This window comes from Artibeus jamaicensis, unplaced genomic scaffold (assembly GCF_021234435.1).
Source record: "Artibeus jamaicensis isolate MK-2021 breed Jamaican fruit bat unplaced genomic scaffold, CSHL_Jam_final contig_391, whole genome shotgun sequence".
NCBI lineage: Eukaryota > Metazoa > Chordata > Mammalia > Chiroptera > Phyllostomidae > Artibeus > Artibeus jamaicensis.
Genome location: NW_026521814.1, coordinates 25,500,011 through 25,514,744, shown reverse-complemented (window position 1 = coordinate 25,514,744; position 14,734 = coordinate 25,500,011). Strand labels below are relative to the sequence as shown.

The window sequence follows — 14,734 nt, the reverse complement described above, 5'->3', positions numbered from 1 at the left end:
CAATTGCAAAGGAAATTGGGGTTGTTTTCTTTGTCATGATCAGGCTTACTTCCATTCCTGCAGAAATTAAAAACTAACAATACAAGCTTGTCTACAAGCACCCTTTAAACTTGGCCCCTCCCAGGAGGACACCAGGCCATTCTGTGGCTCATCATTCAGTTCTAGGGCAAATGCAAACAATACTTTCCATTAGAGTAACTTGTACTCAGGAAAGAGGAGGGGGGAACAGGCGTTCTGTTTCATCTGTAGCATAGCAGCCAGAAAAGTTTACAAGCTTTAGCCAATTGAAGGCTGTGGAACTGGGCCAAGTTAGCATGTTTTTCTCCGCCCCTAGATGAAATCATGATTGAAATATGGCATTGAACTTATTTTAAAAAGGGAAGAGGAATAGGAAAGAAAAGCTAAACCTGCAGGAAAGTGCCCTGTGGCCTTTGCCGGAGAGAACGCATTTAGGAAGTGTGTGCATACTTCTGAACCCTGAGTGGTTCTCAGTTCTGTAACCTTCGCCTCCCACTGGGTGGAGTAGGGCTTTAAAAGCAGCTGGAATGCAGTTCCCCAGATCAGAGTAGCCAGTTGTTGCCTGTCTGAACCTCTGCCAGTCCTGGAGAGCGGTGCTCTGAGCTCAAACCAGACCGCCTTGCTCTGCACCCCTCAACACTGTCCTCACCAGAGCAGGAAGAGCACAGGTTCCCACCTGCCCAGCCATGGAGGAGGAGGCTGCCCAAGCTGAAAAGTTCCAGCACCCGGGTTCTGACCTGCGGCAGAAGCCTACCAGCCCCAGCCCGGTACCCTCCTCCACGCCCAGTCCCAGCCTCAACCTGGGGAGCACGGACGAGGCCATCCGAGACAACTCGCAGGTGAACGCGGTCACGGTGCTCACACTCTTAGACAAGCTGGTGAAGATGATGGATGCCGTGCAGGAGAACCAGCACAAAATGGAACAGCGACAGATCAGCCTGGAGGGTTCTGTGAAGGGCATCCAGAACGATCTCACCAAGCTCTCCAAGTACCAGGCCTCCACCAGTAACACAGTGAGCAAGCTGCTGGACAAGTCCCGCAAGGTCAGCGCTCACACACGGGCGGTGAAGGAGCGCCTGGAGAGGCAGTGTGCACAGGTGAAGCGGCTGGAGAACAACCACGCCCAGCTCCTCAGACGCAACCATTTCAAAGTGCTCATATTCCAGGTCAGTACCTTCTACTCCTCCTCCCACCCAGCTGGGACTCCTCGACATTCATGATCTCAGTTGGCCGGGCTCTCACAACCGTTTGTACATCTGCCCTGCCTGTCAGGGATCAAACACACAGACATTGTCCCTGTCTGCTTTCAGCAGGCGAATGTGAAATCTGCACACGTGTGGGAATTTCCCAGGTCACTGTAGCCTAAACTCAAAGTCCATGTCCTAGAGGTTAGTAGGCTGGGTTCATTTGTCAGGGAGCACCCGGGTGTACTCCACCCGGGTACAGAAGGTGAGCAGGTGCACAGCACCCTAGTCATTTCATTCATAGCCTAGTCAAATTCATTCTTCTCTGTGCTTTATGAACTTGGGGCTCTGACTGCAGCTGTTAGCTGGACAGGGCAAATTAATTCAGCAGCTGTTTATTAACTCTGTGCAAATGAAGTCATCATATGAGGGTTTGGTTTGTTTCTTGTTTTTTAAATCAAAACGTTTAACTCAGGGCCATTTTAAGTATCCCTTTGTCCAAAGATTACCAATGTTCAGGGGATGAACCAAGTATCGAAGACTGATTCCATTAGAGTTGAACTAGCCTCTTTTTTTTAAGACTCTTTTGGCCAAAGCAATATTGTTGAGGTCTTTTCTATCAAATGATACATTAAAAAGCTCCAGCAAAGCTCTTTGCAAACACACCACACATGCTTCTTCTCATTGCTCAGAGAGACCACAACTGCAAAGTAAAGTAAAAGCAGTGTTATCAGTTATACTTACAAAGGCTGGTCTTGAATATTTTCTGCTTTAAATGGTTGCCTTCGAATAAAAAGGCCACTTAATTTTTTTAATGCATCAATGATGCAATTAACACACCAAGAGGCTATCTGGGGACAGGGAGTTTGCGTGGGGCTGTTGTTCCACCGAGGGTGGGCATTTGTGAATGGAAGGGCAGCCCTGCCTAATGCTGGAAGCCTTCCGCCCAGTGGAACCCCGCCAGCACAGAGCCCAGGAAGCAATTGCCATCCGTCCCTGCCCCAGGGCTGTCTTGTTGTGACCATGTGAATAGGAGAGGATTTCAGAGCCATGGAGGGGAGAGGCTGTAACCTACTGTTTGATTGTGAAAGGCGCACAAGAAGAGCCTTCATCTCCCAAGAGGGATTTAGAAATTGGGATTTAAACCAAGGGAGCCTTCTTTCTCTAAATGAATCTGCTCTGCCGAGTTAGAACCTAAGCCTCCTTCCCCCTTAAAAGAAAAGACTCATCTGGCTGCATTTTTGTCCTCCCCAGATTGCACTTGACTGTTGTAAAGCTTCAGTCAGCTGATGTCCTCCTATACCTTACAGGCTTTTTGCAGCCCAGAAGTTTTTTAGCTTTTAATACAAGTGGAATGTCTTTTCATGTACCAGATACACTGAAGAGATAGGGTAACTGCTCTTTTCTTAAGCCATATAATATTAGCCTAAAAATATTAGAAATCTTAGCTCTCAAGGCATTCCTAAATTAAATATGGATCTCCAAACAAAACTAAACATGCACAGACCTGTTTAAAGCTGTCATCAAAGGAAATTTCCCTTCTTCTGTTATGAATCAAAGAGATTATCTCTGTCCTGGTCCTCAGTAAGGAGGGGGAGAAAAAAAACAAGTATTTATCTAGCACAGGAAAATTGTAATTTGTCTGAATCAGTTTTTTGTTTTGATTTGCCACGGATGTTCTGTAGATGTTGGGAGGATGGAGGGAGAAGATACGCGACTAAAAATTCAAGAGAATTATAAATCTGACATTTAAATAAAGGATTGTTGGGGCACCTAAAGACACACACTGCTGCTGAAGCCCTGCCGTGGTCTCCTGTTCTGTCACATTGGATTGGCGTGTATGAAATTGCAGCCAGAAATGGAAGACACTGTCCTGATAGTGAGTGAAAGGTGAAACAGGGGTGCTCCAGACCAGGGAGGGAAGGGAGCTATGAGAATCCCAGGCGATGTGATTAGGCTCCATTGTGGGTGTCTTAGCAGGTAGTGCCCGAGAACACTTGTTTTTTTATAAAAAGCACTTTCGGAGGCAAGGAACTGAATCCTTCTTAAGCTTGCGAAAGACCCTTTATTAGCCTAAAGGATATTAGAAATCTGAACTCGCACAGCATTCTGTGATGATTATTTTGAAGAAACAAATGCCAGTGCAGTTCCTCAGTGGAACAGTTGGTCCTTCTCTTGATCTTTCTCAAAGCGAGGGTTTCCAGTTAGTAATTATGCCAGTGGGTAAAATTATGACTTGTGTTCGAGCGTGGTTTAGTATCGGAGTTGAGAAGATATATTCCATCACCAGACACTAGTTCAAACCCTCGTTTCACCACTTGCCAGCAGTGAACACATTTTATAGCCTCTCCAAGCTTCTGTTTCCTCCTATGTGCACTGAGAATATTAAAAAGAGCAAAGAAAACTTCAAAGCTTTTAATAAGCCCTTTTTACTAAGTATTTCTTCTGTGCATTATCTCACTTTCATCCAATTTACAGATGAGGATGTTGAGACGTTTATATCTTCTCTACAGTTATTTAGTAAGCAAGCAGTGAAGCTGTGGATTCAACTAACATTTAATCGATTCTGACGTGTATGTTCTTAAACACGGATGCTTCCTCCCTCATATCTCTCTCCTAGGGTGAGGAATACCGCATTTTGCTGTGTATAATATGCACCCACATTTTGTGTACATTATGCACTGAATTATTATACCTGTCATTCTACCCATGGTATGTAATCATTATACCCATGTATAATGTGCATCCTTATTTTTCCCTCAAAAATTTGGACCAAAAGTGCTCATTAGACATGGCAAAATGCAGTCAATGAAATAACATATTTAAAATGGTTAGTGATTGGCATGGTGTAAAAACTCAAGGAACAGAAAGAAGCTCTTCCTGGGCAGATTTGAAATGCTCTTGCAGGAACAGGAGGCTACACTCTTGCTCAGTTAGATACACGCCTCTTAAGTAAAAACCCACCCCACCTGACTCAGGATCTTGAAACAACTATGCTTATGATTTTTCACTTAGGATTTACTGAAACTTACACTCACACACTCCTACTCCCTACCATACATTGTGTGACATCTACCACGTTGAAATCAGAATTATGTCACCACCAATCCATGAAAGCAAAGGACATCATCCGATGAGCCTTACCGAAATAGACCCTTTTGGTGGCAACAGTCTTTCCAGCACAGCAGAGGGTTGATGTTTCCTGGGCCTTCAGAGGGTGAGGAGGGCAGGTAATGTACCAAGTACCACTGTACATCTTTAAGTTATTTTTGTCACTTTCGGTCCCCTTGAACATTATGCTAGTCTTTCCCATCCTAAATCCATTGGTTTTTCTGGTCTAGGACAAAAACAATTAAAGTGAAAAGAAAAGAAGTGAGTGAGGAAAGAAAATCTGTTACCCAACTTGGATGTATTTGGTACTGTGGTGTTAAGAAGGCTATGTTTCTACTTCCTTAGGTCCACTTATATCCTCCCAAATGTACAGGTGCTGGATGGTTGGTTGGTTGAATCTAGATACTTACATATTTGCATTTTCTAACTTCTGAACTTTGTTCTTAATTCATCCTAGTGTGATTTGTTTATTTAAATCTGCCAAATTTACCTTGTTGTAGCTGTTAAGCCTCTCATGCCTTAGCAATTACTTCAAATTATAAGCAGCAGTATCTAAAACTGAAAAAAATTCATTTCCCTTTAAGCAATAAACTAAATTGTCAAATCCTTGTTAAACTTAGCAGCTTTCCTTTCTACATTTTTTTATAATAGCTTAAGATCAATGTTCAAATTCAAAATACTGTGACAGGAACTCAGTATAAATGAAATAAGATTCAGAGGGATTGCTGATCCAAAAGCAAATGCTAAAGAGTAATAAGGCTAATTCTTTGCCCATAAGTATGGCTCTCTTTTTACTAAAACTAGAATTTGTATGGAGAGTCAGTGAACTGACAGTTAAGAGGAAATTTTGCCTGTTGATTGAAGAGACTAGAATTTCATAGGTAACTGACCCTGCCTGCCGGTACGATGCCCACTTATATCCTCTTAAGGTTCTAGTAATGATTATTTGAAAAACAGTTTGAGAGTGATTTCAAATCCAGAAAAGAAAATGAGAGTACTCATGAACAGCTTACACTTTCATCCACATAAAATTGTGAAATCAGGTGAAAAGAGTAGAGGTTACATATTTGCTGTGGACACATTCGTGGAGAATCAAGCCTTTAAATGTGTTCAAATATTCATCTTTTTGGGTTCCTTCTATGAGATCAGAATTTTAGAAAGGTGCTAAAAGGGTAACACCTTCAGACTATTTTTTAAAATGGATTTTTTAAGACTGTACTTTGTCCAATGCCACTGCTCTGAAAACTGCTCAATTAATTCAGACTTAGAAGAAATGAAGACACAGATAATTTAAAAAAAACACCTTTTATGACAGTTCACAATGTTTATATCACATTGATTAATGTGCCCATAATGGGTTATTGGTTTCAATATGCTGTGTATGCAGTGCCCTTTAGCTTATGAGATAAACAAAATACTAGTCCTTATTGTTATTGTTTACACTTACTGAATGTCAGTGTTCCCTCGGGCACTTTCAGTGAATAACTGATTATTGTTAGTGTTTCTTCAAAAGAATCATTACTTTCCTCTCATATATTAAAAAACTAAATTCTTAGCTGCAGACTTTGTAAGTAAATGTTACCCCTTCTATTTTTTTAAATATTTTATTTATTTATCTTTAGAGGAGAAGGGAAGGAGAGAGGGAGAGAAACATCAATGTATGGTTGCCTTTCGTGCGTCCCCTGCTGGGAACTGGCCTGCAGGGAACTGGTTTGCAACCCAGGCATGTGCCCTGACTGGGAATCGAACCGCGATTGTCTGGTTCGCAGGCCCGTGCTCAATCCACTGAGCCGCACCAGCCAGGGCCACCCCTTCTATTTTATAATCTATTATTTGTTTGAATTGAATGAAAAATGTTCTCAAATGCAGCTCAGGATTCATAGTTTTGATGCCTGCATAAAACAAAACGTGTTTGGCATTAGAATATTATGGAATTGCGTCTGTAATGTGTTAACTAGTTTTCATGGTATTCAGGTTAATATCACAGAATCGAATATTTAAAGCTGGAAAGCACTTTAATAATCATTTAGTTTAACCTCATTTTATATCAGAGAAGAAGAGGCCCTGAGCAACAAAGTGACTAGCAAGGTTTCATCTTATTAACAATAGGAATTATGAAGTTGAATCGTGAAATGAATAAAAACAAACACCATGATCCCACTAGGGCAAAGTTCATGTTTACTTGCTTTTCTACCCCAGCTTTTAAATGATTCAGTGTGAGGTGTTTTTTTGTTTTTTTTTTTGGTGTGTAACAAAGAACACCTAACCAGTGTGATCTTAAAAAGAATTGAACCCTTGATAACACTGAAAAATAATGAAACTTTTAAATCCTCCAGAATGTGAAAGACTGCTCAGGGATTATAACTAATGCATTTTATTCTTATGACTTGCTGGTTCCACCGACAGCTGCCTTAGGGGTGCAGTTCTAATCAATGGCTTTATCCACTTGGCAATCTGTACCTCAGAAACAGAAATCAGAGAAAGCCATCAATGTGTAAAAGAGACCCATAAATCAGAATGTCAGGTGGGCATGGCTCCATTTTAATAACTAGTATTTAGAGATTATTGGATAAAACATTTCATGAACACAAATTTATGGTCCTCATTCCCCTCCAAGAGGCCACCACATCCCTGTGGGAATATGACAGCTTTTGTTGTTTTCTTCTAACAACAGGAATGATAAGTTAGTGACAGGAGAGAAAACTGCTGGCTTGTCTCCCCTTATTTAAGCCTTAAATGAGTTACTGTGGGCTAGCCAGAGTCCCCTTCTTTTCTAAAGAGCACATATCTATCTATCTATATCTATCTATCTATCTATCTATCTATCTATCTATCTATCTATCTATCTAGATGTGTGTGTGTGTGTGTGTGTGTGTGTGTGTGTGTGTGTGTGTGTGTGTGTGTGTAAACATTTGCTTCTAGGAGCTCCAACCCAAAAAGTGGCCAGCATGGTGGCAAGTTTCTCTGTGTTTATATCTATATACATGATACAACTGGAATTACTAGTTCATTAGTATTAATATAAACAGCAAACAAGCTAAAGTGCAGGGAAAATACTACTTCTCAAGAGTTCTTTCTATTCCTTTTCTCTTACAAGTGTATGATTCATACATGTTTGAAGAGTTCTGTTTAATTCTCCCTTCCTTTGAAAAATTCCTAAGGGTCCTTGTGAAAGGTCAGAACCAGAGGCAGCTGCATCAGTGATGCCTGGGTATCTTTTCGAAAATAAATCTGTAGGGCAAATAGTCAGCTGCTGCTGGGGGCTTCTAGTGGGTAAAACTACCCAAGAAAGCAATGCAACCCACAAGGGTTTCTTAAAGCCATGTTAAGGAGTCACAACCCCTGGTAGATATATGAGCAGCATAAGTAAGCAGTGGCAGAATTGAAGGTGTGCATTTTACCCTCCCCCCCAAAAAGCCAACAATTTGGGAATCTTCAGAGAGAGCAGATCAGAAATTTTATGACAGGAGGCAGAAGTATAGCCTCACCTGCAGGCAGGTGAAATATCAAATGCACCTTTGAAGTGTGTGTGTCCCGAGCAAAATGTGTGTGCAGGTAAGACTCAGCACCAGGGGGACTGTACAGTTACAGAAGATCTAGTTGAATTTCCAACTTCATAACAGTTACTTCATAGATGAATACCATGCACACATTTTACTGAAGAGATTTTGAAGAGTGTCAGTATTTCTCTGCTTCTAAACAAACATTATGAAGAGATAAGGCCTACATGAGCTTAGACGTGCAGGAAAGGGCTCACCTTCAGAGTGGATGCTATAGAAGGCACAAAATAAACACTATCCAGTAGACAGAACACACAATACTGCTTGAGTAATTAAAATGACAGCAGATGCATAGCAGTTAGCCAAGAAGACATATCTCACTTGTTTCCAGTTGCATAAAGACACATCCAAATCGTTCTGGATTATGTCTGTTCCTGCTGGGTTTATTTTCATGGTTGGCATCAAAGAGCACTTGTATAAATTTCTCTGGCATTGTACGAAAGAGTTCAGTTGGGTTTCCCACAATCCCTTAACTGCCCTCCTATATTCAGTGTGTGTCTACCACAGATCACTACTGAATTACACGATCCGGAACTTTCCTCACACTGTCCTCAAAGGACACATAATAAGAGAGATAAGAAACTAAGAATCAACAGTGACTATGCTTTTTTGGTAGTAAAATTTACATTTAAGAAAAAATATATAATTATTAGTTTAATTACTTTAGAAGTGCAGTAAATATGTCTACCTTTTGTTGAGGTTGAAGAAAGTTATCAGAATAATCCTTTGATTACCCAGAGAGATTATACTATGCAAAATATACATCTTGTCTTATAACCAAGAGTAATTTTTTTTACAGTTTTCCACCTGAATTTCTGCCTTCTTCATTGAAGGCTTTTTTTTAAAGATTTTATTTATTTATTTTTAGAGAGGGGAAGGGATAGAGAGAAACATCAATGTGTGATTGCCTCTCACATACCTGCATCTGGGGACCTGGCCTGCAACCCAGGCATGTCTCCTGACTGAGAATCAAACCAGCAACTCTTTGGTTCTCAGGCTGGCACTCAATCCACTGAGCCACAACAGTCAGGGCCATTGAGGACTTTTAACCAAGAGCTTTTCACTTCACTGAGCCCTTGGTTTCTTTCTTTTCTGTAAGCAACTTCTGTCAAACCATACCAACCCTCTTGTCAAACCTGAGAAGTAATTTTGCTTCTGGATTATCAAAGCCCTAGCTATTTCTGCAGCCTGCCCTTCTTATAGTCACACTCGTCCTCTGAGAATAAAATCCGTCCTTAAAATGGAAACCATTGCACTCCTTAGACCTTAGTTTCTCCTCATTTCCCAGGTGACAGCAACAGTCAACAAGCTCCTTTCTAGACACAGAGCCAGGCCCACTCTTTTGCAGTCTTCAAGCCTAACCAATGGGGGTCAGTCTCCACTCTAGCTACCCTCAGGGCTGCCTTAGAAAGCCACCTTACCCAACATACTTATTCCACAAATAGCAATGAAGCTACCAGGAACTATTCTAGTCACTGGAGTATAACAGTGAATAAGAGACAAAAATTCCACCTTCTGGGGAGTACATACCAATGAAACACAGACAAGTTGAGATTTGAAACACGGGAAAGTTGCTCTCTGTAAAAGTCCATGTCATCAATGACTTGTGGAAATCCCATCCCCCTTTTAATTTCTAACTCTGTCTTGTATACAAATCTAGTGTTCCTGATAATTTTTGGCATTCACAGTGGGAAGGTGTGGAGAGAGCTTTTGGAAAATGTAATCTGTGATTTTTTTTTTGGTCTCCCAAGGACTCTATCTAACCAGGGGTTCTGCTTTTTACCCCTACCCAAGACCTGATCCTTTGTTTCTAACCAGTTTGTGGAAGGGCTTCGGTATGAGTGCATATGTGCATGTAAGGGGGAGACCTGGGGCTGTATCTTTTCTGAGAGTATCACACATATCATTCAGTGGTAACTAGGAGAGGGATTTTTAAGTTTCTCTGCATCAAAACTTTGTTCATTTAGTCTTTGTAGCAAGAAGTTAAAAAACATGCAGGCTCACTTTCAGAGCATGTTTTCCATTATAACCCCAATTTTTCCATCAACCAAAATCGCAAAATGAGAAGGGAAGTTCTTACTGTTAACATGGAATTTAGATCCCAGATGGACTTTTAGTCCCTAAATCTAGTTATTTTTCAAACTGAAAGTTTACTGGGAAGTCCACAATATAATCAGGTAACATCACAGCTCTGGTTGGAGCCAGGGTGGTACGGGCTGGGGAGGCTGGCCCGCCTCGGCCTTCCTGCAGAACTTTTGGTGTCCGTGGAAGTGCACTCTGAAAGCTGCTAATCTGGATCATATCCTCTTGTTCATGTCTGGAGGAAACAGACCCAAGGAGATTAAGTTATTTGCTGAAAGTCACACTGCCATTTAGCAATGCGGCAAGGACTGGGACTCAGGCTTCCTGTCGCAGCTTCTTTCTACGGTGCCATTTCTTTCGATGACAATGTGAAAGTATCTTGCTGGCTGGCTCTCACTTTCCTGCATTCAAAGAAAAATATAAAAATCAAAGGGACTTTTGTGCTACATGATCCAATTCTGTCTAAATTCAAATCTCCCCGCTTAGCAACACAGGAGAACCACTTCCCTCGCACTCTGAGACATAGCAAGGGGCAGATCTTTGCTTGTGTGCCTAGAAGCTGGAGGAAGGTGTGCTGGAATAGCAAGGCAGGGAGATTACTGGGTTTCTTTCCTCACTCTTAAGTGTAGGTACGGGCTGAATTAGTCTTGCCCCAGGAAGCCCTATATAACAAGAGGCTTAATAAGCTGCACTTGGCCTCATAATTCTCCTTTGCTACTCTAAAAACGACATAGTATGCCACCTTCCCTTATAAATCCCCGCAAAGGATATACTAAACCACAAGGCTTTGTGAGTGGGTCCCCAGTAAGGCTGGCCCTTGCTTCTCTTACTCTAAAATTATGTCATCAGAAATATTAGTAGTGTGCACTTTTGAACAGATACCAAGGCTAACCATATCTTTTCTTCTGACTTCTGGTTGGGGAGGAAGGCTAATCAAGGGTTACACAATATCTGGCACTTGAGAACTTCCGGGTTTTCTCCTCTGCCTTCAACTTTTATCTTCCAACTTGACCTCCAGGCTCTTCTTCAGTGGGATAGTGGCTGGAACAGAGCCGGGTAAGAGAGAAGGTTCACAGTAACTTAGTTTAGCTCCTTTATCTAGGCCGCTTCCTGGTCGATCCAAGCCACAGCCCACTTCCCCCTCTGCCTGTCACTGATAGAGCCCTTGCCAGAAACCCTCATAAACTTCTCCATAGGGAGCCCGTGGGGGAAGGACCCTTATCTAGCCTGGGGGAAAGCCATGACCAATTTAGAATTAACCCTTCATGTTCTCAAAAAGTGAAGCCACAGAATATTTGGTTTCTATCAAGCCCAAAACACATACAGTAATTACAGCAGTTCAGGAATTTGCGAAGTGTGTTATTAACATGAAAACTCTCTTGTCCATCTCTTCAGGAAGAAAACGAGATCCCTGCTAGTGTGTTTGCAAAAGAGCCTGTTCCCAGCCTGGTGGAAGGGAAGGAGGAACTTGCTGATGAAAACAAGTCTCTGGAGGAAACCTTGCACACGGTGGACCTCTCATCAGATGATGAACTGCCCCACGATGGGGAGGCCCTGGAAGACAGTGCAGAAGAAAATATTGAAGAAAGTAGAGCAGAGAAAATAAAAAGATCCAGTCTTCGCAAAGTGGATAGCCTCAAGAAAGCCTTCTCTCGCCAAAACATCGAGAAAAAGATGAACCAGCTGGGGACAAAGATTGTATCTGTAGAGAGGAGAGAGAAGATTAAGAAATCTCTTATTTCCAATCACCAGAAAATATCCTCAGGGAAAAGCTCCCCCTTCAAGGTCTCTCCTCTCACCTTCAGTCGAAAGAAAGCCCGAGAAGGGGAAAGTGCTGCAGAAAATGAAATCAAGTCTGAAGACATGTCCAGCAACGATCAGATGCCTAATGACCACGAGGAGGGCGCATTCACAGAAGATCTTTCCCAAACATCCCTCTCCAATGTCCTGGTGGAAGGGAAGGGGGCTGAGGGGGATGCTGGGAGGGCGGCCTCAAGGGGGAGTAACTCTGGCATGGACAGCAACGTGGACTTGACTATTGTGGAAGATGAAGAAGAGCCAGTGTCCCTGGAACAGGCACGGCAGGTGCGCTATGTGGGAGGCTACGCGGTCCCCTCCAAAGAGGCAGAGCAGTCAGGTGAGGATCCAGCGCAGCCACCTGTACTCCAGGTGAACCAGACAGCCTAAAAGGCTCAGCCTACCGTGCCCAGCCTGTGCCTGCAGTGAGGTGGCACAGCAGAGTCTAGAGCAAACCCCTGCCCATCTCCAGCACCACCCGTCCCCCCTGTGTTATTGTCCAGGCAGTGATCTCCTACGACCTAGCAGCAGCAGCACACACGTGACCAAGGTTTACTGCAAGGCAACGTGTAAGGGCTCCACTTCTAATTTGCTCTTAAGCTCTGTTTCTGTAGAATTTTTCCCAAACTGCTCAGAAGCAGCAATGGAGCAGTTGAAAAACACTGATCAGCTTAGCTTAGTCAGAAAAACCAGAGGCTACTTAAGATACTAGTCATGAAGTATGATTTATTTTTTGTCATTCCATAAGCTTGCTTAACAGTGTACCAATAATGTACTGAATTTCCACAGAACCCTGTGAACCTAGTTGTTATTTTTCAAGTGTGTGATATACAATATACATGTGTATTCAAGCTAACAGTGTAACTACTTCCAATTTTAAAAAGAAAAGATTTTTTAATGGAGAAGAGAAAGTTTGGCTGACCATCTACCTAATAGAAACCATTGTTTTATTGAAAATGAAGTAAAAGATGAAAGATTATAACTTTTAGCTAATGAAGTGAGATATGTAGAAAGTAGGGACTAATAGAAAAAGAAAACTAAGAAAGAGATGGGGGAAAATGAGAGAAATGAAACAAAGAATGCCATAGAAAATAAAGACAGAGAAAAACATATATGCATAAACATAGAATATTTACAATATTATCATTTCACTCTTCATAAGATACTAAAGAAGTTAATATGTCATGGAATGATGTTATATTTTCACAATATCTTTATTTTCTAACATTTTCAAATAATATAAAAAATGTTTTACTTTGTTAAAGTCTCATTTTTTTCTTAAAAAATAAAAGACATGACAAATATTTACAAAAGGATGTAGTCTCTTTAACATTGGAATGAACACAAATCTTTAAAATTAATCAACACATATTGCCTTTTCTAGGAAGTTGGATCATACTACTCATTTAATACAATATTTTTCAAATTTGAAATAACTTTTACACGCCAAATGTAGGAACGTTGGTTCAAAAGATATCAGAATCAAAGATGTGGGAAGGGGAGTCTTCAGTTTTTCCTTAGTTTTGTACATAATGGTAATTTCACTCCAGGTCATATTTTATTTATATGTTAACTTCACATAATTTTAATGTTTCTTAAAACATGCTAGTATTTATTATACATGCACATATATTTAGAGAGGGTAATTTTTACTACCACATAACCTTATACTAAAATATTGCTTTCTTTTTAATTACAGAGTGCAAACGTTTTGAAAAATTATTAAACTATAGTTTAAAGACAGGTAGCAGAGAGCAAATCCCTACCTTTAGTTTTTACCACTCACTATAAGTAACCTGATTAATATAGCTAACCCAAGTCAGTATTAGCAAGCTGCTCTGTTTTATAAAAGGGATGTTTAACAAATGTGTTAACGGCTTAACCTATACAGCTATGTCCTTATTTGGCAGTAATGTATCCCGAATATTAGATTGTTGAACTAACAATGGCTGTGTTAAAAAAAGACTAAATAAACCAAAAATAAAAAGTATATAACAGTGTCAGTTGTTTGGCAGAACAATTTTAGAAGAAGCAGAAAGAATTGATTTGTAAACTCTCCTCCAAGTGCAGCTGTAATGTTGATTCTTTCAGCCTCAATTTCCCCTATTAACTCTGCTTTCTCTTTTCCCTGATCTCATTTAGAAATCTAAGTCTCATTCTTCAAGTTTAACTTTCTTGACATCACCTTGCCAGCTCTGGAAATCATCTGAATTTATTGTAGCTGCTTGATGAATTTGATGTTTCCTTCTGCATTTGTATGGGTTGGTACCAAACCTCATTATACCTCAGGTAGACCTGCAAACATGAATGTAACGAACTGTACATTTGGTTGATCCACACAGATAAACCTTTGTCATCTGCATTGTCATACATTTGGTAGATGACTGAATTTCACTCATGGCCCTAAGCAAGGTTTCACCTTTACAAAGTTGTTACCACTTCTTGCTGCAAAGGAGTTGGAGGACCCAGAGCTAATATAATGTTTACATTGCCTTTTCAGAAATGCTTATGTTGTATAGTGGAAAACTACACTCAGGCATCTTTTTATATGTTATAACATGTATTTATTCTATGCTCCACATTTGAAGCATTAAAATTCTAAGCAATAAACAGAGAAGTGGGCCAGGTAATTGTTGGAAAACACATACAGTTGGGATTACAGAGAGGAGTAGCCGTGCAAATGGAAGCCATTTATTCTGTGTTATTGTTGAATTATTAGCATTCTGGTGAGACTGCAAAGTCCCCAAATTAGATATGTCTTCTCCCCACCCATCCAATAACCCATTTCTAATTTTATGTGCCTGGAGCTCAAGGACTGGATTAGTTTTCCTCCAAAGATTGGTTATACATTAATAAACACTGAGATCCATATCTTAGAAATATAATTCAGGAGTAAGAAGCTTCTGTTATATGGATCACAAATCTCACAGAAATATAGTAAAGATGTCACTCTTCTACAAGATTTTATTTTTAAAATATATA

At 40.8% G+C, this 14,734-nt stretch overlaps 1 protein-coding gene across 1 annotated transcript; it reads left to right on the top strand.

Annotated features, from left to right (window-relative positions):
- The first annotated feature begins 416 nt into the window (after positions 1-416).
- CAVIN2 (caveolae associated protein 2) lies at positions 417-14,422 on the top strand. Its single transcript, XM_037167701.2, has 2 exons — positions 417-1,184; positions 11,351-14,422. Exons 1-2 carry the CDS (start codon positions 705-707, stop codon positions 12,140-12,142), a joined length of 1,272 nt encoding a protein of 423 aa, XP_037023596.2. The 5' UTR covers positions 417-704; the 3' UTR covers positions 12,143-14,422.
- The last annotated feature ends 312 nt before the right edge of the window (positions 14,423-14,734 follow it).

Excerpts from the sequence above, each read along its gene's own strand:
- CAVIN2 (XM_037167701.2), top strand. The coding sequence starts at position 705 with ATGGAGGAGGAGGCTGCCCAAGCTGAAAAGTTCCAGCACCCGGGTTCT. Across the intron at positions 1,185-11,350 it reads TCAAAGTGCTCATATTCCAG|GAAGAAAACGAGATCCCTGC; the intron begins GTCAGTACCTTC and ends CCATCTCTTCAG.